This window comes from Panthera pardus, unplaced genomic scaffold, assembly GCF_024362965.1.
Source record: "Panthera pardus isolate Hobbes unplaced genomic scaffold, ASM2436296v1 HiC_scaffold_10, whole genome shotgun sequence".
Classification (NCBI taxonomy): Eukaryota; Metazoa; Chordata; class Mammalia; order Carnivora; family Felidae; genus Panthera; species Panthera pardus.
The window spans coordinates 29,722,084-29,745,375 of NW_026526655.1; the positions used below are offsets into that span (position 1 = coordinate 29,722,084).

At 37.7% G+C, this 23,292-nt stretch overlaps 1 protein-coding gene across 5 annotated transcripts in view; it reads right to left on the minus strand.

The window, feature by feature from the left end:
* Window positions 1-1,307: 1,307 nt before the first annotated feature.
* The window catches only part of ZDBF2 (zinc finger DBF-type containing 2), a 31,886-nt gene continuing 9,901 nt past the window's right edge, over window positions 1,308-23,292 (minus strand). For 4 of the 5 annotated variants that reach the window (XM_019446248.2, XM_019446247.2, XM_019446251.2 and 1 more), the window contains 2 exons: window positions 20,378-20,505; window positions 1,308-13,389 (listed from right to left, as the gene is read on the minus strand). In XM_019446248.2, coding sequence (XP_019301793.1) covers window positions 6,012-13,389; window positions 20,378-20,505 — 7,506 coding nt within the window. In that variant the 3' untranslated portion in view covers window positions 1,308-6,011. The remainder of the gene's footprint in view (window positions 13,390-20,377; window positions 20,506-23,292) is intronic. The other variant, XM_053905619.1, reaches the window with a different exon arrangement.

The following is a 23,292-nucleotide window of genomic DNA, read 5'->3' on the forward strand; positions in this document are numbered from 1 at the left end:
AGAAAAAAAATAAAAATAAAGGGGCCACCCCATTATGGGGAATACTAAAATTTAGCTTTGTTTTCATTCTGCCACTTTTATTCTGCCTCACCTTCTGCCTCTTCACATGATCATCCAGCACAGTAGAAGAAATGTCCTAGCTCCAAATGCTACCTGGCCGTTGCCACTGATTATGCTGGGCAATATGGGGTTACTATTTGTTCTCAAAAGATTGTCACGCTTTGTCATGCAACTTTTTATATTCCGCTCGAGATGCTTTCTCTGTAGGAAGAAAAAGAACCTTGTAGCTGTGCTGGGTTATAAATGTCAAGTAGTACACCCAGTATGAAAACGCAAAGATGATCACTTCTAAGGGTCAAGAGGTTTCTCTGACTCTATAGAGCCATCAGTGCTACTTCAAATACTCACCTAAACATATCCTAGAGGTAAGAAGGTCACTGTGTCAGACTGTAGTAAGAACCAGTTACTAGGCGACCACCATTTGGTACAGTGAAATAATCATGGTAGACAATAAGCATATTTTCAAGTGGGCATTCACCTAGTAAACTAGTTTCAGCTCAATGGACAACATAATATCATTTATTACCTGTGACCCTAATTACAACTCTCCAAAAAAATTAATAAACCCTCTATTTATCCAGTTCAAAAGAGCTGATGATAACTCAAGTATCTAATGTATATATGTATACTCATCCTTAAGAAGTCTTTTCTGTGCCCTGATAAGACAACTATCTAAGAGAGTCTATATAGAAACAATTCATCTTGATGGGTCAAACCAACACAGGAGAGACTATTTGTAATAATGCAAACACAGGAAAGCAATCCTTCCAGAGAACGATGAGAAACGCTTTGCAAATGGTCTCTGTGCAGAAAGTTGAGGAAGTTTTCCATGCCAAATAGCAATGTCCTGTGTTATCTATACAGGTTTAACAATCTTTTGAAAGTTTAAGGATTACATCGCAGGTTCACTAACTTACCACTACTGAAATTCTTTCACTCGTATCAGCTAATAAACGTGAACAAGTAGAGGCTTGTGTAGTTGATGCTTAGATCCTTGGCACCCAATAGAGAGGACCGAGCACATAATAGGGGTTTAAGTAACATTTAAGTGTACACATAAGCTACTATCTTAAGCTATGATGAGTTAGATGATAAATACAACAAAAAAATTTTCAGTCACAACTGCTTCAAAGTTCAGTTGTGAAAAAATGTGTAACTATATGTTAATAACTCAACCTACCCACCATGAGAGCCCCCGTTTCAGATTATTAAAAAGTTATTCCTCTAAGATAAAGACAAAGACTGGATATTTTCAATCACCACTTTTATTCAAACTGACATCACATGGCTGCGGTTATGATACATTGAGAAGTCCACAGAATTTCTGCCCCCCCCCCCCACAAAAGCATTAACTATAAAGAAACACCAGACAAACTCAAACCGAGGGACATTCCACAAAGAAACTGGTTTGCACACTTCAAAATGTCAAGTTATTAAATACAAAGAAAGGCTGAGGAACTGCTCCATACAGAAGGAAACTCAACAGTCATGACAGTCTGTGATCCTGGATCAAATCCTGGACCTCTAGAGGACATTTTGGAACAATCGGGAAATTCCAAGTGAGGTCTATGAAGAAGAGGGGTATACCCATGTTGATTTCGATGGTATGTACTGGATCACATAGGAGAGGAATTTTAAAGAAGAATGACCAGTACCATCACCAACATTTCCTGGCTCTACAGCACGTGTAGGATAACGGGCACCTTGGACGGGATTCTCAGTTCGGTTACATTCAAGCAATCCACTGCGAAAAGACTGAGAACACAGGATAATGTGTTGACACTGAAAGTGAGAAGTCACAAAGCACAGTGGGAAGAATGCAAAGATAGGCAGTAAAGGGAGTTAGAGTCAAAGACAGAGGAAGTATAAAGCATTCAAGTATGGGATAAGGGCACTTAAAAAGGCAGATATCCAGTTGGTCTTGGAATTGGGGTGGTAATCGAGGGTAACAGGTATGAGAGTTATAAAGGAACAGCTAGCCTCAAGCCTAACAGCTTTTATCATATTTATCAGGAGACCAGCATTCTGTTACCAGCTTCATTAAAAACTAATTATAAATACTACTCAGCAATAAAAAAGAACAAAATACTGATACATGCTACAACATGAATGACCCTCAAACACACTATAGTAAATGAAGGAAGCCAGATACAAAGACCACATATTGTATGATGCCATTTATATGAAATGTCCAGAAAAGGCTAAACTATACAGACAGTAGATTAGTGGTGTCCTGGCACTGGGGATTGACTGTAATCCCCATGTGATTACATTAAATAACAACTCATTTGTAATCCCAAAATTGAGGCATAGAGCTATTTAGTGACAATCACAGTACCTAACTCATAAGGGCTCTTTGAAGATCAAATGAGATAATACAGTTTAAAAGCTTAGAACAGTGCCCGGCACTTGTAAGGGCTCAAGATGTACACGCGCACACACACACGTCCAGCTTAAAAACTTAGAAAATAAAATGCATGTAAAGAAAAACAACATGCATATAATAAATTATCAACGTAAATAAAGTAGAAGTTCATATTTTAAAGATTCAGCAACAAATGATAATTCACCCTAGACCTATTTCTTAATCAAAGTAAATAGTTCAAAATATTTGGGGAAAACTTTTTAAATATACATATAAAGTCTAAGAACAAAGGAAACTTACTATATTATTTCCCTAATATTTGGGGTCTAAATAAAGTTTCAGAAAATGTTGAGACTCTTCCTCAGCCACTCATTTTCTCAAGTTGACATTTTGATGTGTTAATTCCCTAATTACGTGATCTTTCAGTATGTTCCACATTTTATTTCTCCACATAAAAGTCCTTCATTGAATATGGACATCCGTCACAGATTTTTACTTTAGTAATTTTTTATCACAAAAAGTAGGCTGTTGTTGTATCTTAACAATATGATCTGGGACCAAAAGACCCAGCAGTCAATACTATTGAGGCCAAAGGCCCCCACCTCAGTGACATACGTACGCTCGTCCATGTTTTTCTTGTCCTTTATAATATACGCTGTGATACTGGAGACGCTACGGTTCTCTCTTCCCAGTAGGTGTCAAATAATGATCTAGACACTGCCTCCTGAACTCAGTCCTGTTCATTGACTCTTTCAATACAGGTATACAAAGTGAACAGTTGCTAACCCACTATGCCACCAGTCAAATAAATAGTTGTTTCATTTTAATCCTTTGAAATGACTACTCCATGAACATACCTGTATATCTTTGGTTAAACTATTTCCTCACCAGCATCAACATTTATATTCTCTTATTTATCATCTCTAAGACCATTTATAAAATGAACTTGTTTTTGTTACTCTCTGATTCCTTAAGTATTCCCAGAAAAACTTCCTAACATGAGGAGAAAGTAGAGACAAATTTCAATATTTGATAAATTTTATCTTGATAACTTTGAAAACAAATTTACTCTTTAAACTGCATTATAAAAAATACATTAGTCTTCACATTAGCTTTACATGGAAATATATACTTGCTTGAATATTTAAATATAGTTTCTCTTTACCAAAAAGTGTCACTCAGAGCCCTAATTACACAAATAATTTAAATGCACAAATGCAAAACACACTTCACACAATATTGTCCACATACTGTATAACTTGGGACAATTGTAATAAAAATCTATGCAAGATACTGAACAAGGACAAGAATAATAAAATATTCACTGTGGTTATAATTTAATTTTTTACTATTAAAAGAATTTAATGCATTCTTGAATACACAAAAAACATCCAACTGTTTCATCTAATCTGCAAATTAAGCAAAAATATTTTGACAAAGGGGCACATCTTACATCCTACCAAATTCTGAAAGTAATTCATTTCTAATTTAATTTAAATTATAATTTTTACAGTTTCAACTTTTCAAACTTGTCTAAAATAATGATTACAGGAACTTAGAAATATTTCCAAAATGTTAAAAAAAATAATCAGGACTGTATTATACTTTGATATTTTTAGTAGTATAAATTTTAAATATAAACCTTTTTTCTCTCAAAAAAACGGTATTTAGAAGAGTTTCCAATGTGAAAAAAGTAGTAAAATTTTTTAACTGCTTTTGATCATTTGAATTGTGAGAACTGTCCGCTCTGCATGATGTAATCACAATAGATATGACACCTCACAGTTATGGAGTACATCATTTCCATGTGATCTCTTGCTTTTTAACTTAAGCAAAAAGCATCCAGAATGCCTACTAGTAGTACTTAAGGAAACTACCACGTCTAAGCTATAGGAGAAAAAGACACCAATACCCACAAATAGAATATTTTTACGTATTAGCTGCTTGTTTACTTCCTAATCAGTAGGACAGTTTGCTTTCCAAACGAAAATTGGAAGATTATTTTAAACTAGTGGCCCATAATGTTGTCTTAAGAAAGGGAATTAAAATAGGTTTGTATAGGAAGCAGGGTTGAAGTTGCTTTGCAACTAAAAATATAAACATTTGTCCATTTTTTTTTCAACAGAATAACTGTTTTAAATTTAGAAGTAAAGAAATTACAACAGAACACCATCATAACATACCCACAGGTTAAAAATGGCCCCTGAAATAAAACTACATTTAGACACCAACTGTTACACTATATTTCATTAATTCTAAAGTAACACATTTTTATCTCTGAAATCATGGTACACTGATCTAGTTTCAATTAAATATGGTTTGTACAATATAGTTGAAATTCGTGTTTCCTTTAACATTAATGATAGAATAGGATCCAGGATCCTTGTCTTAATAGGATAATTGGATGCATCTGTACCAACTGGACCAGTGTCTCTGAATAAAGGATCGAAACATATTCTGAGTATCTCAGACCCAAACTGCTTAACACCTTTTGTTTGAACTATTAAAATCAGATAGCAAGTTTAAGGAAAGTCAAACTAATGTACAAATAGATAGTTTTTCCCTTGAAAAATTGGCCTCCGTGTAGGTCATCAGTTTCACTAGATCTTTTGAAATAGTAAGATTACAAATAGTTTGTTAATGACACTTAATGGTCTGCCCAAATTACCAAACCAATAATTTCAGTTCAAGCTGTTACAAAAAAAGATATGGTAGTGGCTGAAATATTTTGAAGAGGTAAGGCCATAAGATAACCCAGATTTTCATAATAAACCACCAACACTTCAGGTGGAGGGGAATAAAGGTGGTCGAAACCATTGATTACACTGGCAAGATCATTTTCCCATTAAGATCTAATAATGCTAAAGAAAAGCCTACAGACATTGTATATGTGCGTGTGTCCAAATAAGGAAAGTTAGAGACTTGCAGATCCAATTTAAATGAAGCAGGAGGAGTTTCTGTTTATGTATATAAAATCACTAGGCAGTTTTTAAAAACTCGATTAAAGATCATGGAATCTCATTTTCTTGAATGCTTTAAAAGATAAATTATATTTTGTTTCTGATTATTTAAATCAGCTCCATTCAAAAGTTGAGATAATTATAGTTTCTCCTTAATTACCCAGTTAGAATACGGTATTGACAATGCCACTCTGAAACACACAGAATGTAAGTACATGTTCATTTGTTCCAATTTTTAAAAAGTAAAAATAAGATAGCATTTAATGTTTGCCACATTCATTTTTGCAATATGATAACCTGCTGACATGAGATACAACCATAAAAAATAAATAAGAGGGACAGGATTTGAGGGAGAAAAAATGTATCCTCTGCTAAATTATGGATATAAATTAAAATGAAGCTCTTCTACAGCAAATGGACAAAGGATGTGTCTGAATCTTTTTTTTTTTTAAAAAAAAAAAGGACCTTAAACACGAATTTTAAATGAATTACAAAAGTTCTGAAAAATAATGTCTGTAGCAAAATAGTTGAAGGTTAATTTTTCCACCAAAGCTGGGAAAGCTATGTGCACAAAATGTATTTCAAGTGAAGTACCGAATCCTCAGCTAGCCTGAACGGAAACGCTTCTAGGTGGCCTCATTAGCTGGCGATTTGTCTGACAGCCGAGTCCTCATCCTATCAGAGTACGGTACCTGAGAATATAAGCTTCTCAAAGCATATATTTTAACAGGTCTAAAAGGCTTTCTTCTTCTCTTCCTAGGGCGTTTTTTAGTACCATTCCGCTTTCTTCCTGCAGCGGGCCAAGAGTTCTGCACAGGTGGCTTGAGAGAACAGCTAGGGACTGCTCCCAACTGCCCCTCGGCAGCCGCCACGGACGGAACCGGCGGCCCCGAAGGAACCGAGGGAACCGGCGGCCCCGAGGGAACCGGGGGAACCGACGGCCCCGGCGGCCCCGAGGGAACCGGTGGCCCCGGTGGCCCCGGCGGCCCCGAGGGAGCCGGTGAGCCCAAAGGCATTTTCGCTGGTTTCTTCGCCTTCTTTGACTTAGTGACGTCGCATTTTTTCTTAAGATGCAGTCGAATAAAGGCGCTCCTGGACTGATATTTGCGACGCAAAAAAGCAGAGTATTTTGAAATATACTTCCTAATTATATCACTTAGTTTGGTCCGAATCCAAATGGACGGTTTTTCGGAAGCGATTCTGGGTTTTTGGTGGAGAATAATTGGTTTATAAGCCTTCTGGGGGAAACCTGGCTTGCTAGTTTTCATCTTCCTTCTCTGAATCTTCTTTTTACCTTCCAGTATCTTCCGTGTGGCTGACTTGGGGGAGGTTCTGGCAGCATCGCCGCCTACAGGAGTTGACTGGAAATTACTTCCCGATGGAACTTGACTAGCACTCGAAGTCCCCGGTCTTGGCACACGTTCGGGAGAAATACGGGCCCCCGGATAGGCCATTAGCTCATCTCTTAGCGTCAAAATGCCTGTTGGATCAAAGCCTTCTGCAGGACCATCTTCATCTGAACTGGAGCTTAGGTCGCTCAAGTGAATTTGAAGCCAGTTATTTCTGTCAGATTCTGGAGGATCCGTTACAATTTTCTTATTCAATGGGTCATAGTAATCAAAGGACCTCCGCTTGTATTTGTACTGTATGCTAACATCTCGACTACTTCTGCCACCAAGGTACTTTTTAGCAAAGTTGAAGGATTCACCATTCTGAAACTTCATATTTGAAGAAATAACATAGACTAAGGCATTGGGTTGCAAAGGCTTCAAAACTTTAGTACATGTTTCAGGAAATTCAAGTGTTCCAATTTGCACTCTGTTTCTCATTTGTCTGTCTTTCTGTAAAAGTAAACGCTTCCTTGTTGGCGAGACTTCCTCTGGTCCACTTGCTTTCGTCGCTGACTCTTTTGTGAGATTGGTTTGAGTTCCATGGCTGACTTTTACAGCCTGGCATCGAGAAGCCACTCGCCAGGATTGTTCATAAGGCCTCTTTGCTGTAGGATGATGGCTAGGTTTATCTAAGGCCACTGAAAAGTCATCAGTATCTGAAATGCCACCTGCATTATCATCACCATCTGAAAAAACTTGAATTGCTGCAGTGTCCTGACTAACGTCAGCCCAGGTAATCTTTTTTTCTTTATTCAAATTTTTTTTTTTTACTTTCCTGGTCTCACAGTCGTCATCAAAGTAGCAGTGGAAACGACCTTCCTTGAATTCCTTCACCAGAGCGTTAATTTTCATGTCATCTTCTCTCATTATCTGAGACCATGTCTTGCCTACAAATGAAGGAGGGACATGAGGCAAGGCTTCGAGAACTGGTTCATCGGGATTGTCTTCTATGACCTCCTTTGCTTTTTCCCGGTTCCTTACAGAAGCAACCCTGAGAACAGGGCCTGAACGGGAATCGCCTTTTTTTCCTTTTAGGTCCGCAGACCTCTTCTTAAATCCTTCCTTTTTACTAACAGCTTGTTGAGGCTGGCCACTATCAGACTGAAGAGAGCGATCACACTGAAAACTCATCCCAGAACCGCATGGTTCGCAGCTCCTACTTTCTCGATCTGCATGTTTTAACTTCGGGTTTCCTTTACCAGCCCTTTGACGGCCTCCTGACCCAGGAGAGGCTTTGCGAGTCCCCGCAGACCCCCTCGATTCACAGTGCTTATCTTTTCGGCCAGTATTTTCGTCTTTCCTGTGACAAAAGTTGCTTCCTTTATCAGCTTTCTGAAGTTTGCTAGTCACAGGCTCAGAATTGTCTTCCCATTTAAAGTGTGTCTTAGGACTATGAGGTCTACAACTCTTAGCTTCTGAGTCAACAAATGTCACCATTTCTTTATCAGAGCCTTGCAATGGGTAAGTCACAGACCTATCTGGGGGATCGATTTGAAATTTTATTTCAGAACCATAAGACTCACAGCTGGCCTCTTGGAGAATAATATAGTCTTTCTTCTGGTTTACTACTTTGAAAGTCTCTTTGGGTTCATTTGTCATTGATGGAGGAGACGCTTCACAAACATATCCTACTTCGGAATCACAAGAGTCACAGCACTCACCTAGGTCAAAATCTTCCGTGTTTATACAATCGATTTCTTTGACAGTCATGTGAGGGGAGTCAATCACTGGCTGAAAAGGGATATCAGACTCAGCAATCACTTCACAATCACTATCACTGGTCACCAGGTCCACAAAGAGCATCTTCCGAAGATTTGCTTCTTTAACTGACACCTGAAGTTCGTTAACCACTATTTCAAGAGGAACATCAGAATCACACATCATTTCAGAATCACTAGGTTCACTGCTCTTTACTTCCATGCCAAGATGCCGTTCCTTCGGAAGATCTATTTCTTTGCACACCACTTGAGACTGGTCAACTTCTAACTGAAAATGAACACCAGAATCACATTTTATTTCAGAAACACTAGGTCCACAGCTCTTACTTTCTAGGTCAGTATGACCCCTCTTTTGCGAGTTTATTTCTTTGACAGTCAGAGGAGACTGATCAGCCACAAAGTGAACAGGAACATCAGAATCGTAACTTACTTCGAAGTCACCAAGCTTATAGCTCTTATCTTCCAGGTAAATACGGTCTTCCTTCCAAAGACTTACTTCTTTAACAGATTTTTGAAGCTGGTCAGCCACTGACTGCAGATGATCATCGGAAATAAAAGTTATTTCGGGACAAGAAACATTGCTCTTATCTTCCAAGTTGACATGTTCCCCTTCCAAAATGTGTGGCTGCTCAACTACTGACTGAAGAGGGATATCTGAAACATAAATTATTTCAGAATCGTTGGGTTCATAGCCCTTATCATCCAGACAGACATGCCCTTCCCTCAGAAGATTTATTTCTGCTGTAATAGCCTCTTGAATTTCATTGGCCACAGACTGGAGAGGTTCATTAGCATCAAAATTTATTTTAGAACCAATAGGTTCCACAATCTTCCCTTGCAAGTCAACGTGCTCCTTCCAAAGGTTGATCTCCTTAACGACTTCTTCAGTTTGGCCAGCCACTGACTGAAAAAGGATATCAGAATCATACACAATTTCAAAACCCTTGGATTCATCCCTCTTATCTTCCACATCACCTTCATCCCTCTTATCTTCCACATCACCTTCATCCCTCTTATCTTCCACATCACCTTCATCCCTCTTATCTTCCACATCAACTTCATCCTTCCAAAGGCTTATTTCTTTAACGGTTTTTCTAACCTGGTCAGCCACTGACTGAAGAGGATCCTCAGAATCAAAACTTATTTCAGAACCACCAGACCGACTGTGCTTCTCTTCTAGCTCAATATGGTCCTGATCCAAAATAGTTATTTGAGGTTGATCAACTATGGACTGAACCAAGAAATCAGAATCCAAACTCATTTCAGAACCACTACATTGGCTGTGCTTATCTTCCACATTCACATGACCTTCATTCTCAAGGTTTACTCGTTTAACAGCCACTTCAGGCTGATCAGCCACGGGCTGAAGAGAAACACCAGAACCATGGATTAATTTAGAACCACTAGTTTCAAACACTTTATTTTGCAGTCCAATATCCTCTTCCTTCCACGGGGTTGTTCTCCTAACCACTTCCTGAAATTGCCCAGTCAATGGCCGAAGAGGGTCACCATAATCAAACCTTACCTTACAATGACTAGATTCACTGTTTTTATCTTCCAGAAGAACGTTTCTTTCCTTCAAGAGGGTTGACTGAGGTTGACCAATGACTGAATGAAGAGGGGCACCGATATCCACATTTATTGCAAAACCTCTCGATCCAGTACTTTCACCTTCCGGGTCAACACGGTCCTCCTTCAAAACAGCGATGTGAGGTGTTTCAGTCATTGACTGAGGAGGGACGTCAGCAAACATTATTCCAGAGCTACTGTATTTGTCACGCTTTTCTAGAACATGTTCTTCTTTCTGAACACTGATTTCTTCGACAGCTATCTGAGGTTCAGTCACTAAATAATGAGGTACATCAGAACCTGTTTCAGAACCACTAAATTTAGCACTTTTACTTTTGAATTTAACAAGCTTTTCTTTCTGAAGCCATATTTCTTTAACAGCTATTTCAGGCTTCTGAGTCACTGACTGATGAAGGTGGACACCAGAATCCAAACCTGTTTCATAAACACTTAATTCACTTTCCTTATCTTGTACGTTTATGTGTTCTTTCTGATGGCTTGTTTCTTTCACAGCTATGTTAGGATGATCAGTCACTAAATGAAAAGACATGTCAGGTTCAGCTATGTTAGGATGATCAGTCACTAAATGAAAAGACATGTCAGGTTTCAAACTGATTTCAGAAATACCAGGTCCGTTACCTTTATTTTCTAAGTGCATGTGCTCTTCTTTCTGAAGGTTGACTTCTTGAAGGGGATCTTTAGAATGTCCAGTAATTGAATGAAAAATATAATCCAAGCTTAATTCAGAAACACTAGGTTCATTTACCTTACTTTCCAGGTAGATCTGCTCTTCTTTTTGAAGATTTAGCTTTTCCAAAGCTATTTCAGGAGAGTTAATCACTGAATGAGGAGGGACATAAAAATCCAGACTTATTTCAGAACCACTGGGTTCCACATTCTTCCTTCCCAAGTGGATATAGTCTTCTTTCTGAACGATTACTTCTTTAACAGCTAGTCCAGGTTGATTCATTCCCGACTGAACAGGTATGCCAGAGTCAAAAGTTACTTCAGAAACACAAGGCTTAGGAGTCTTATTTTCCAGAGGACTAGGTTCCTCCACATAAATAGCTACTTGAGACTGGTCACCTCCTGAGCGGGAAGCAGTATCAGAATCAAAAGTTATTCCAGAACTATTTGAACCACAGGGATCTTCCAAATTAATGTGCCTTTTTCTTATTTCTTCAATGTCCATCTCAGACTGCTCAGTACCTGACCTAGCAGGGGGATCAGATTCAAAAGTCAGCTCAGAACTGGAGCATCCATAGCTCTTAACTTCCATATCAAAATTTAACTCTTTCAGGCTTATTTCACCCAGAGCCCCTTGACGCTGATCACTAACCGATTGATAAAGAGAAGCATTAGAATCAAAACTCTGATCAGAATTGCTAGACTTAACACTCTTATCCTCCAGGTCAACAGGTACTTCTCGAAGGTTTACTTTTTTAACTATTACTCCTGATTGGCCAGCCATTAATCGAGCATCTGTGTGGAAACTCATTTCAGAACCATGAGAATCATAGTTCATATCCACAGGTTCATTCTTCTCTTCCAGAAGACTTATTTCTTCAACAGCCCTCTGAGATTCATCCATCACTGTGTCAAGAGAGACCACATAATCAAGATGTTCTTTAGCACTACTGGATGTATGGCTCTTATCTTTCAGATAGACACGTCTATCCTTTAGGTTTCTTTCTTTGACAACCAGTTGGGGATGGTCAACTACTGACTGAAGAGAAACATCATTATCAGTACTTGTTTCAGAACAACTAGATCCATAGTTCTTATCAACCAAGCCAATGTGAACCTTCTGAAGTTTTGCTTCTGTGACAGCCACTGGGAGTTGGTCACCCAGCGACTGAAGAGGCAAAGCAGAATCAGTACTTATTTCGGAGCTACTAGACCCATAGTTCTTATCAACCAAGTCAAGGTGTTCCTCCTTAGAAAGGTTTCCTTCTTTTGCAGGCTGTCGGGGGTAGTCATCGGCTGATTGAAGTAAGGCATCACAATCAAAATTAATCTCAGAATCACTAGATTCATAGCTTTCATCAACCAGGCTAATAGGCTTTGCCTTCTGAACACTTACACCTTTAACAATTACTTGAGTCCGGTTGGTAGCCAACTGAAGAGAGCCAGCACCATCAGAACTTATTTCAGAAACATAAGATTTATCGTTCTTACACTGCAGATCAGCATATACTTCCTCTGAAATATTTACTTCTGTGGCCGTCACTTTAGACTGGTCAGTCAGTGAATGAAAAGAACTGCAGTCAAAACTCATTTCAGAAGCTCTCGATTCATAGTTTTTATCTTCTTGGTCAACTTGCTCTTCCTTCCAAAGGTCTTGTGCAGCCTCTTCGGGCTGATTACACGCTGACTGAAGATAGCCACGAGCAAACTTTGTTTCAGAAATCACTGAGCTCTTCTGTTCCAAAAAGGCTGACTTATTAAAAACCAAATGCTTTTCCTCTTGGGTCTGATCCATACCCGAAAAGAATTTCTCACGGTGCTTTGCAGCAGCATCTTCAAAGAGTCCTTTATTAGAAGGCATACCAGTTTTATTCACATTGATTGCTTGGTTTACAGCCAATTTGGAAAGAGATTCAGATTTTAAAGAGCCTTCAGTACCCATAAATTCACGGACTTTAGCGCCAGTTGACAAAGTTTTACACTGAGACTTTACATCTTCCCGTATAATCAATTTATCTGAATTTGTACATAAAGATTTTCTGTCTGATTCTTTAGGTTTCTGATATGAAACTGAAGAAGTTTCTAGATTGGACGATAGCACAGAATTTCTAGAGCCCCTGTCTGGCTGTTCAAGGTATCTGTCAACTTTGTTTGGGTCACATTTTCTGACTGGACCCAAACTGGCTGCTGCTGGTGACCTAGTCGTTTTAGTTGTAACTGGTCTGTCATAGGAACTTCCAGGTAAACAACTAGCAGGAGCACTAGAAATCACCGAGGGACATATTAAGCTCTGTCTATTATTTGTAGCTTGACCAATACCAACTGGATTAAATTCTTTCACACCACTCCCAATTTTATGAACAAACTCCAAGGGCTGCTGCTGTCCCTTCTCCAGTTTTTGGATAACTGATGGTCTAACTGAAACCCCCTGTATGTATTCCTGAGATTTACTAGGTCTAGAATGTAACTCTTTACTAGGTTCAAAACCCTTGGTGGAGCTCTCTCCTTTGACACCAGCGGCATCATCAGTCATTTCTTCAGAAATACAATCATCAACAGGAACCACTTCAGAGGGTGACGCAGTAGGTGACACGGTAGGTGACGCAGTATTCGTAAGAAGTCTCTCATTTTGCATTGATCTAGAAACCAAGGAGAAAAATCCATAAATATATTCTAATAGAATGTTAAGGTAAAGGCATAATAAAGGTTATTTTCTTTGCGTCCTGGGCCCAGTTGTTAAGGGGACAAAGAATCAAGGCAATCCCATGAGGCTGTACACTATGTGTGTTTTCAGGTAGGTAAATCAGTGCAGGAGATGGAGGGAGCTCCACCAATTGCTACTTAATAAACACAAATGGCAGGGCACCTGGGTGGCTCAGTTGGTTGAGTGTCCAACTCCTGGTTTCAGCTCAGGTCATGATCTCACAGTTCTTGAGTTCAAGCCCCAAGTCAGGTTCTGCACTGACAGCACAGAGCCTGCTCAGGACTCTCTTTCCCTCTCTCTCTTCCCCTTCCCCACCTGCAATCTCTCTCTCAAAATAAACTTTAAAAAAAAACTTTTTTTTTAATTAAAAAAGAATAAAATCAACACAGATGGCTCCTAAACATGAAAAGCTGTTCTTAAAAAAAAAAGCCATATATCAGAGCGGTAAACAGTAAAAAGTTTAACATCAGTCACTTCACCTTCCAGCCTCCGGTTTTCTCCTAGAGAAAGAATATAGTATTATTTTCCCCCAAGAAATTGTTTTGAGGAGTACATTAGTTTTGCTACGTAAAGAGCATTTTTTAAAAGACCCGGAAAATAGTAATCATTCACAAATGTTAGTCTGTGAATTCACAAATCTTAACACATTGTCGTTTCTTTTGAAGTGTTTATTTAAATTCCAGTTAGGTAACATAGAGTGTCATATATTAGTTTCAGGTGTACCATATAGTGATTCAAGAATTTTCATACATCACCCGGTGCTCATCACAAGTGCCCTCCTTAATCCCCATCACCTATTTCACTCATCCTCCCACTCACCTCCCCTCTGGTAACCATCCGTTCTCTATAGTTAAGAGTCTGTTTCTTGGCGTGTCTCTCCTCTCTTTTTCCCCTATGCTCGTTTGTTTTGTCTCTTAAATTCCACATATGGTAAAATCATGCAGTATCTGTCTTTCGCTGACTGAATTATTTCGCTTAGCATAATACTCTCTAGCTCTATCCACATGGTTACAAATGGCAAGATTCTGTTCTGTTTCGTGGCTGAGCAGTATTCCGTTGTATATATATACCACATCTTCTTTACCAATTTATCAGTCAATGGATGTTTGGGCTGTTTCCGTAACTTGGCTATTGGAGATAATGCTCCAAACACAAAAATAAATTCAAAATGGATTAAAGACCTAAATGTAAGATATGAAACCATTAAAATCCTAAAGGAGAACACAGACAGTAACAACGTCTCTGACATCAGTAAGAACAACTTCTTCCTAGGTATGTTTCCAGAAAAATAAACTATTGGGACTTCACCCAAGAAAAGCTCCTACACAGTGAAGGAAACAATCAACAAAACCAAAAGGCAACCTACCACTCGGGGTGCCTCAGTGGCTCAGTCAGTTATGTGTCTGACTTCAGCCCAGGTCATGATCTCAAGGTGTGTGAGTTCAAGGTTTGTGAGCTCTGTGCTGACAGCTCAGAGCCTGGAGTCTGCTTCGGATTCTGTGTCTCCCTCTCTCCCTCTGCCCCTCCCACACTCATGTGGGCGCACGCGTGCTCTTTCTCAAAAATAACCAAACGTTAGAGAAAAGAAAAAGGCAACCTACCAAATGGGAGAAGATACTTGGAAATGACATATCTGATAAAGGGTTAGTATCCAAAATATATAAAGAACTTCTACAACTCAACACACCAAAAACAATCCAATTGAAAAAAAAAAAAAAAAAAAGGACAGAAGACAGGAACAGACATTTTTCCAAAGACACATTACAGATGGTGAACAGACACACAAAAAGATACTTATTATCGGGGAAATACAAATCAAAAACCTACAATGAGATATCACCTCACACCTGTCAGAGTGGCTTAAAATCAACAACACAAGAAACAACATGTGTTGGCGAGGATGCAGAGAAAGGAGAACTCTCTTGCACCATTGGTGGGAATGCAAACTGGCGCAGCCACTCTGGAAAACAGTATGGAGAAAGTTAAAAACAGAACTACCCTATGATCTAGCAACTGCACTACTAGGTACTTACCCAAAGAATACAAAAGTACTAATTCAAAGGGCTACAAGCACCCCAGTGTTTATAGCAACACATTGTTTTGGCAAGGGTGTCATGACAGGGGCACTTTAATACACTGTTAGTAGAGGTATAGGTTAGTTTAATCTCTATGAACAATAATCTGGCAATGTCTATTAAAATTAAAAATGCCAAGAGAAGTCTAAGGAGACATGACAAGTTAATGGAACATGGTTATCCTAGGAGGGATCTTGAAACAGAAAAAGACATTAGGTAAAAACTAAGAACACCGAATAAACTACAGAACTTAATGTATTAATACCGATCCATTAATTGTAACAAGTGTACCATACCAGTGTAAGTTGTTAGTAACATGGAAACTAGATGGGGAGGGTATACAGGAACTCTGTGTACTACCTTCTCAAGTGTTCTGTTGATCTAAAACTGTCCTAAAATGTAGTCTATTAAAAATAAGTTTTTAAAAATACATTAACACCTAAAAGGTACCTTTATTAAATATTTTTCAATTTGCGAGATGCCTCAATCATCTAAGAGAAATGTATATACGTGTCAGTCACATGCAACTTTTTTTTAAAGCTTTTTTATTTTTCAGTAATCTCCACAACCAACGTGGGGCTCAAACGCACAAGCCCCAGATCAAGAGCCACATGCTCCACTGAATGAGCCAGCCAGGTGCCCCACAACTTCTTTTTAACATATCATAAATATCATGATTTCTTTCCCCTGAAAATTTACCATGATTAACACTAAAATAACACTTTTTTTGGCACTTGTAAAATTAAAAAGTTAACCCAGATATCAGAATCATATGACGGGGCCAAAAAATTCCAAAATTGTTCATACTTCTGAATTCTCATCAATAAAACTGCAGGAGAAATGCCACTTAACCCTAGTTTCTCAGAACCCCTGAAGACCATCCCCATGTATTTGTCTTAAAGACTGTCACGACAATCTGAAAATAAAATTAATCTTGTAACATTTGGCAAAGAAGAAGAAGGCAGTATCATAAAATCAAACAATTAGGCAAGATCCCAAAAGTCATAGGGTTCACCATCTAGATGCTCTGATTTACAACTGTATTTGCACATGCTTAAAATTAACAACTAAACCACAATCTACATTTCTACTCATTTTAAACTCATTTTACACCAAAAAGCCCTCTAAAAACCTAACTGTTAAAGATTCAAAACCCCTTTTACATAACTCTTGTGCTACGTTTCTGAAATCTATAAATAAAATTTTAAAACTATATATCAAATCTATGAAATGTGATCAAAATGGAAACCTCACACTTTTAAATCTTCCACTAATAAACGATTTGGTAGACACAAATGAGTTAAATGAGCAATTAATTCAGGAAGACAGAAAAAAATAACCAGGACACCTGGGTGGCACAGTTCAAGCCTCTCACTCTTGATCTTGGCTCAGGTCATGATCTCACGGTTTGTGAGTTCTAGCCCCACAAAGGGCTCCACACTGGGATTCTGTCTCTCCTCTCTGTCCCTCCCCCGCTTGTGCTCGCTCTTTCTCTATCAAAATAAATAAACAATAATAAAAAAAAACTTAAAAAAAAAAAACAAAAAAATAACCAAATTCCCCCCCACCTAGGAAATCTGAGGAAACAAGAAAAAGAAAAACCAATAAATAGAAAACAAAAACAAACCAAGAGCTGATTTTCAAGAAGGCTAAAATAATACAAAAACCTGCAATGTCTAGATAAGAGGGGAAGAGAGAAGAAACTTTAAAAAACAAACTCTGTAATTCAGAATGCTTGTAAACATAATATGTTACATGAGATTAAAAAACCTCAAGGTAAGAAAATGGAATTCAAAATCAGATATATAGATACAAAAATACAGGAATTTAGCTTACGTTACAGTTGACATTTTTTTGTTTTTAATCTGCACACCAAATGTGGGGCTCGAACTCACAACTGGAGATCAAGAGTCCTGTGCTCTACCAACTGAGCCAGCCAGGTGGCCCTAACGTGACATTTTATCAGTGGAGATAATATATGGTTATAAAAAATAATAATAATAAGCCCTACCTCATACCACGTATAAAAACAAATTCCAGGAAGATTAAAAATATTTAAAAGTAGTGGCGCCTGCGTGGCTCAGTCAGTTGAGCATCCAACTTCGGCTCAGGTCATGATCTCACGGTTTGTGAGTTTGAGCCCCTCATCAGGCTCCGTGCTGACGGCTCGGAGCCTGGAGCCTGCTTCAGATTCTGTGTCTCCCTCTCTCTCTGCCCCAACCCACTCACATTCTATCTCTGTCTCTCTCAAAAATAAACATTAAAAAAAAATTTTTTTTAATATTTAAAAGTAGAAATAAGGACATGAAGGAAAAGTCATGAAAGAAGCCGTAAAGGAAAAGTCCCCTTGTATCGAATTATGCCAAAATGTTTAATTTCTATATAGTAAAAGACAATACACACAGATGAAAGACACTGGACAGATTTTGAGAAAATAATCAACCTATTTAAGATACAAAGGACTATTATCTATAAATATTGCATCCAAATCCAAAATATACAAATAACTCAATAGGAAAACAGGCAAATCTACAAACAATTCATAAAATAAACATATGGCTAATAAACATATATAGAGAGATGATCTATTTTATTCGTAAGTAAATAAAGGCTAATTAAGGGACACATGGTTTTGGCCTGTTATGTTAGGAGGGTAAAAGTTGCCAATCCCAGTGTTGGCAAGAGTGATAAGAAATGAGCTTTCTCATAGACTACTATGAATATGTATATAATATAAATTGCATATAAATTGGCATAGCCTTCTAGGAAGTGTCTCAAGATTTTTAAATTTACACACACACACACACACACACACACACACACACACACACACCTGGAGCAACAAAATAAATTAATAGTAAAGGATTAAAACCCACAAAAGACATATCCATGAGTTTATAATGATATAAACAGATAACTCAATAAATAAGTGAGACAACCAGAAAGCCCTTCTTTGTAGAGGTAGAATTCTGATTAATACATGTAATATCTGTTTCAGGGAAGAATCATCAATCAATGTTTAATACAAGCGAGTGGAAGTACAATGAGAAAGAGGATATTTATTTACATAGTCTCAAAGTCCTTGTCATTAATTATAATGGGGAAAACAGGAACATTACAGTAGAGAAGCCATCTTAAAATTAAGTGATCCAAGTTAACATCACCAGCCATGAGACATGGCAACATCATGGGTCTCTGGATACGTTGAGAAGGGCACATCAACTATAATTTGTTCTTCTCCCACACGCATAACCTAAGTTTAATCATGAGAAAATGTCAGCCATACCCCAATGTAGGGACATCATACAAAATAAGTGGCCAGCAGTGTCCAAGCCTTGAAAGCAAAAGACTAAGCAACTGTTCGTGATTCAGGGAGTCTAAGGAGATGGAACAACTAAATGCCATATGTGCTCCTGGACTGAATCCTGGTCCCAAAATAAAGGACATTAGAAAGACAACTGACAAAATCTGAGTAAGATTTTGTCTACAAATAGTATAGCACCGATGTAATTCCATGGATTTGATCACTGTGATGTGACTATTTTAGATTTAACATCTGAAGAAGTCAGGTGAAAGTTATACAAGAATTCCTTGTACCAGTTTTGCACTTTTTTGTAAGCCTGAAATAACTCCAAAATGAAAGGTTAAATAATAAAAAAAAATTATGTATTTTTTAAGGTCCAGAAACTTTAGCCCAGAAGTTCAAGTTCTAGAAATGCACACCACAGAAATAGCTGCATGTACAAATATGTGTGTTGAAGCACTGCTTATACAAGCTATAAACTGGAAATTTATACTCACCACAAGATCATCTTTCCAACGGCTAAAAAATAACATTTTTAAAAAATGTCCCGATTTAAACTTTTCATCATTCGCTAAATTCTAGGTTGTGATCTGCAAAGCATTCAAGTTTACCCTTTTTCTAGAAACTGCTGGTCACTATCTCAACAATTAATTCTGCACAGATGTGCTAATAATCTATTTTGCTTTCTCATATAGCTGTAGCTGCAAACTCACCACACTATTTAGTCCAATCTTCTACCAATGTTTTCCTTTAACTCTTAAATGTTACCAAAAAATTTATTTTTATTAAAATTTCAATCAAAATTGATACAAGCTCTCAAGATACTGACAGATCATTAAAAAGCCAATTCTACTTGAGGTCTCTTCTATTGAGTTAGCAAATAGTTCAATTAATGTGGAACAGACTTAGTTTTTACTTAGACCACCCTTACTCTCCATTACTGTCACCACGTTGTCTGTTACTAATCTTTTGAAAGTAAGCATTGGGTCGCCTGGGTGGCTCAGTCAGTTAAGCATCCAACTTCGGCTCAGGTCATGATCTCGCGGTTCGGTTCGTAGGTTCGAGCCCCACATCAGGCTCTATGCTGACAGCTCAGAGCCTGGAGCCTGCTTCAGATTCTGTATCTCCTTCCCTCTCTGCCCCTCCCCTGCTTGTGCTCAGTTTCTCTCACTCTCGCTTTTACTTTCTCTCTCAAAAATAAACACACGTTACAAAAAATTAAAAGCTATTTTTGTCCCCACCTTTTCCCCAGCTTACTCCTATGACATTCTTAATAGAACACCTTAATGATATAGAATTATTTATTGGCCTAAGACATTTATTTAGAGAAAAGTATGGTGTAGTCCATATCTTTTACAGTGAAATTGCTTATTTAAGCTAGGAAAAATTTTTAAAGAATTGCAAAGAGAAGTTACTAGATAAAAATCTCACTGTATGTTCCTTAATTAAAAGATTTACTTTAAGAAGTACTAGAAAGTTAACACAACCATCTACTGTAACATACAGTAACTGCGGACTAATATGGTCCCACTCAGCTACTTTACCTGCTTTCTTGAGAATGATATGGGTGGTGCCGGAGTACATCCTGCAAGAAACGTTCCATCAAACTAGTGGTACCCATCCGCTGTCGATTCTGTGTAGTCAAGTATCTGTGCTGAGCACTGGACATATGCTATTAAAAAAAAAAAAACTGAATAGTTTTACACAGGTAATACTCATTAGTAGTGAGTTTCACAAATGGATTCGTTTATATACTCCTGGTAGAAGTATAAATTGACATGAACATTCTATAGAGCAATTCTAAAATATGCATCTAAAAATCATACAAGGACCTTTCCCTTCAATATAATAATTACATTTCTCTAAATCTGTCCTAAGGAAATCATCTTAAATGTGGATGATTTTTGCAAAAAAAAAGCTTAACAACAAAAAACAAGAAATCTCCAAAATGTCTAACAGTAAAATATTTAAATTATACCCTAAGATGTAATACTGTACAGCTACCTAAATTAATACAAAGAATTTTAAATAATATGGAGGAATGTTACATATTAGAAGAAAAATGGAAGATGCAAAAATCACATGTGTGCTTTTACCTGAAACTATAGTTTTAAAAGGTATAGACAAGTTAATGGAAGAAAATAAACCAAAATTTTAAAATCATTAACATCTGTGAGGTACACTTAGAGGTAATTTTAAATTTTTTCTTACAAATTCTTATTTTTTGGGGCGCCTGGGTGGCTTGGTTGGGTGGCCAGCTTCAGCTCAGGTCATGATCTCACAGTCTGTGGGTTCGAGCCCCGCGTCGAGCTCTATGCTGGCAGCTCAGAGCCTGGAGCCTGCTTCCAATTCTGTATCTCCCTCTCTCTTTGCCCCTCCCCTGTTTGCTCTCTCTTTCTCAAATAATAAACATTAAAAAAAAATTTTAATAAAAAATAAATAAATTCTTGTATTTTTCCCAAGCAAATATCTTTATAATAAAAATCTATTAAAAAAGAGAAGAAAGTTGAATCACCCTCTTGGGGTGTCTGGGTGGCTCAGTCAGTTAAGCATCTGGCTCTTGATTTCAGCTCAGGTCATGATCTCACCACGGGATCAAGCCCACATCAGGCTCTGCACTGATGTCTTCCAAAGCGTCTATACCGACCTGTACCCTCATCAGCAATGTGTCATGGTTTCCAGCCCTCCATTTCCTCATCAACACTTGCCATTGTCTCTTTAATTTTAGCTACTGTAGAACGGGTTTAATGTTGTATCACTGTTGCTTTACTTTGCAATTTTTGTGATAGCTTTTCGTTTTTAGTGGTGACCTGCATATCTTCTTTCATGATTTGTCTGTTCAAGTCTCTTCCTGTCTTCCAAATGCATGTTCTTTTTTTTTTTTAACGAAGTGTAAAAATTATTTATTCTCGACATGAACTCTTTGTTCAATTATATGTGTTTCAAATATCATCCTTCTCTCAATGGCTTATCTTTTCACTTTTTCTTTTGGGGGCAGAGGGTTCATAAAGTTTATTTTTGTGAGCGCACACACACATGCACAGTAAATCCACAGCTTTCCCGGCAATAGTTACAGGACACCTCTCCACCTTCTTAATCATCTCCCATTTTTCTTTTTCAGTGCTTTTTGTTACTAGTTTAGGATATCCCTCCCTAACTCAGAATCATAAAGATTTTCTGTTTATTTCTAGAAGTCTTGTTGTTTTTACCTGTAATATGCACATCTACAATCTACTTGAAATTGGCATTTGTATCCAGGATGATTTAGTAATAGAGTTTCATTTCTTCTCCATATGGATATCCAATTGACTCAGTACCATTTATGGAAGAAAGTCCTGTCCTCACCATTCTTTAGGGCCGTATTTGTCACAAATCAAATATCCATGTATGTGTCTGTTTCTAGAGTTTTTGGTTTCCTTCCATGGTCTTTCTAACTTTACATCGCTGTCTTAATGATTGTAGTTTAGGGGCGCCTGGGTGGCTTGGTCGGTTAAGCGTCCGACTTGGGCTCAGGTCATGATCTCACGGTCCGTGAGTTCGAGCCCCGCGTCAGGCTCTGTGCTGACAGCTCAGAGCCTGGAGCCTGTTTCACATTCTGTGTCTCTCTCTCTCTGCCCCTCCCCTGTTCATGCTCTGTCTCTCTCTGTCTCAAAAATAAATAAACGTTAAAAAAAAAAATTTAATGACTGTAGTTTAGTAATAAATTTTGATACCTGGTACACGAAGTCTCCTGACTTTGTTCTTCTATAAGATTATCCCGGTTTTTCCTAGCCTTTTGCGTGTGCATACATATTTTTAGAACTGGCTTAATTTTCATTACAAACAACTCTTCTAGGGGCGCCTGGCTCACTTAGTGACTCTTGATCTCGGGGTTGAGAGTTCAAGCCCCTTGTTGAGTGTGGAGACTACTTAAAAATACATGCTTAAAAAAACTTTCCTGGAATTTTGTTTGGAATTTCATTAAATCAATATATATGTTTGGGGAAAACTGACATGGTTATAATATTGATTTTTCCAATTGGTATATCACACCAATTATTTAATTTTTCTTATATTTCTCTCAGTGTTTATGGTTTTCTACATAAAAACCTTATACATATTTTGTTATATTTATTCCTAAGGAGTTCATGTTCTTTGATGCTATTATTAAATACCTTTTTTAGATCTCATTTTCTATATGCTGTTGGATATAAAAATACAATTTCTTTTTATGTTGCCCAACAAGCTTATTAAACTCACTTATCAATTCTAATAGTTTACCTAGATATCTTCAGGTTTTCTACATCTACAATCACACTTTGTGCAAGGTACAATCACAGTTTTGTTTCTTTTTATCTAATATGTACCATTTTAATTTCTCTTTATTTCCCTTGCTAGAACCTCCGATAAAATATTGAATAGTTTAATTCAAGCATCAAGTCTATTACTTAATACAGTACTGATGCATTTGGATTTAATC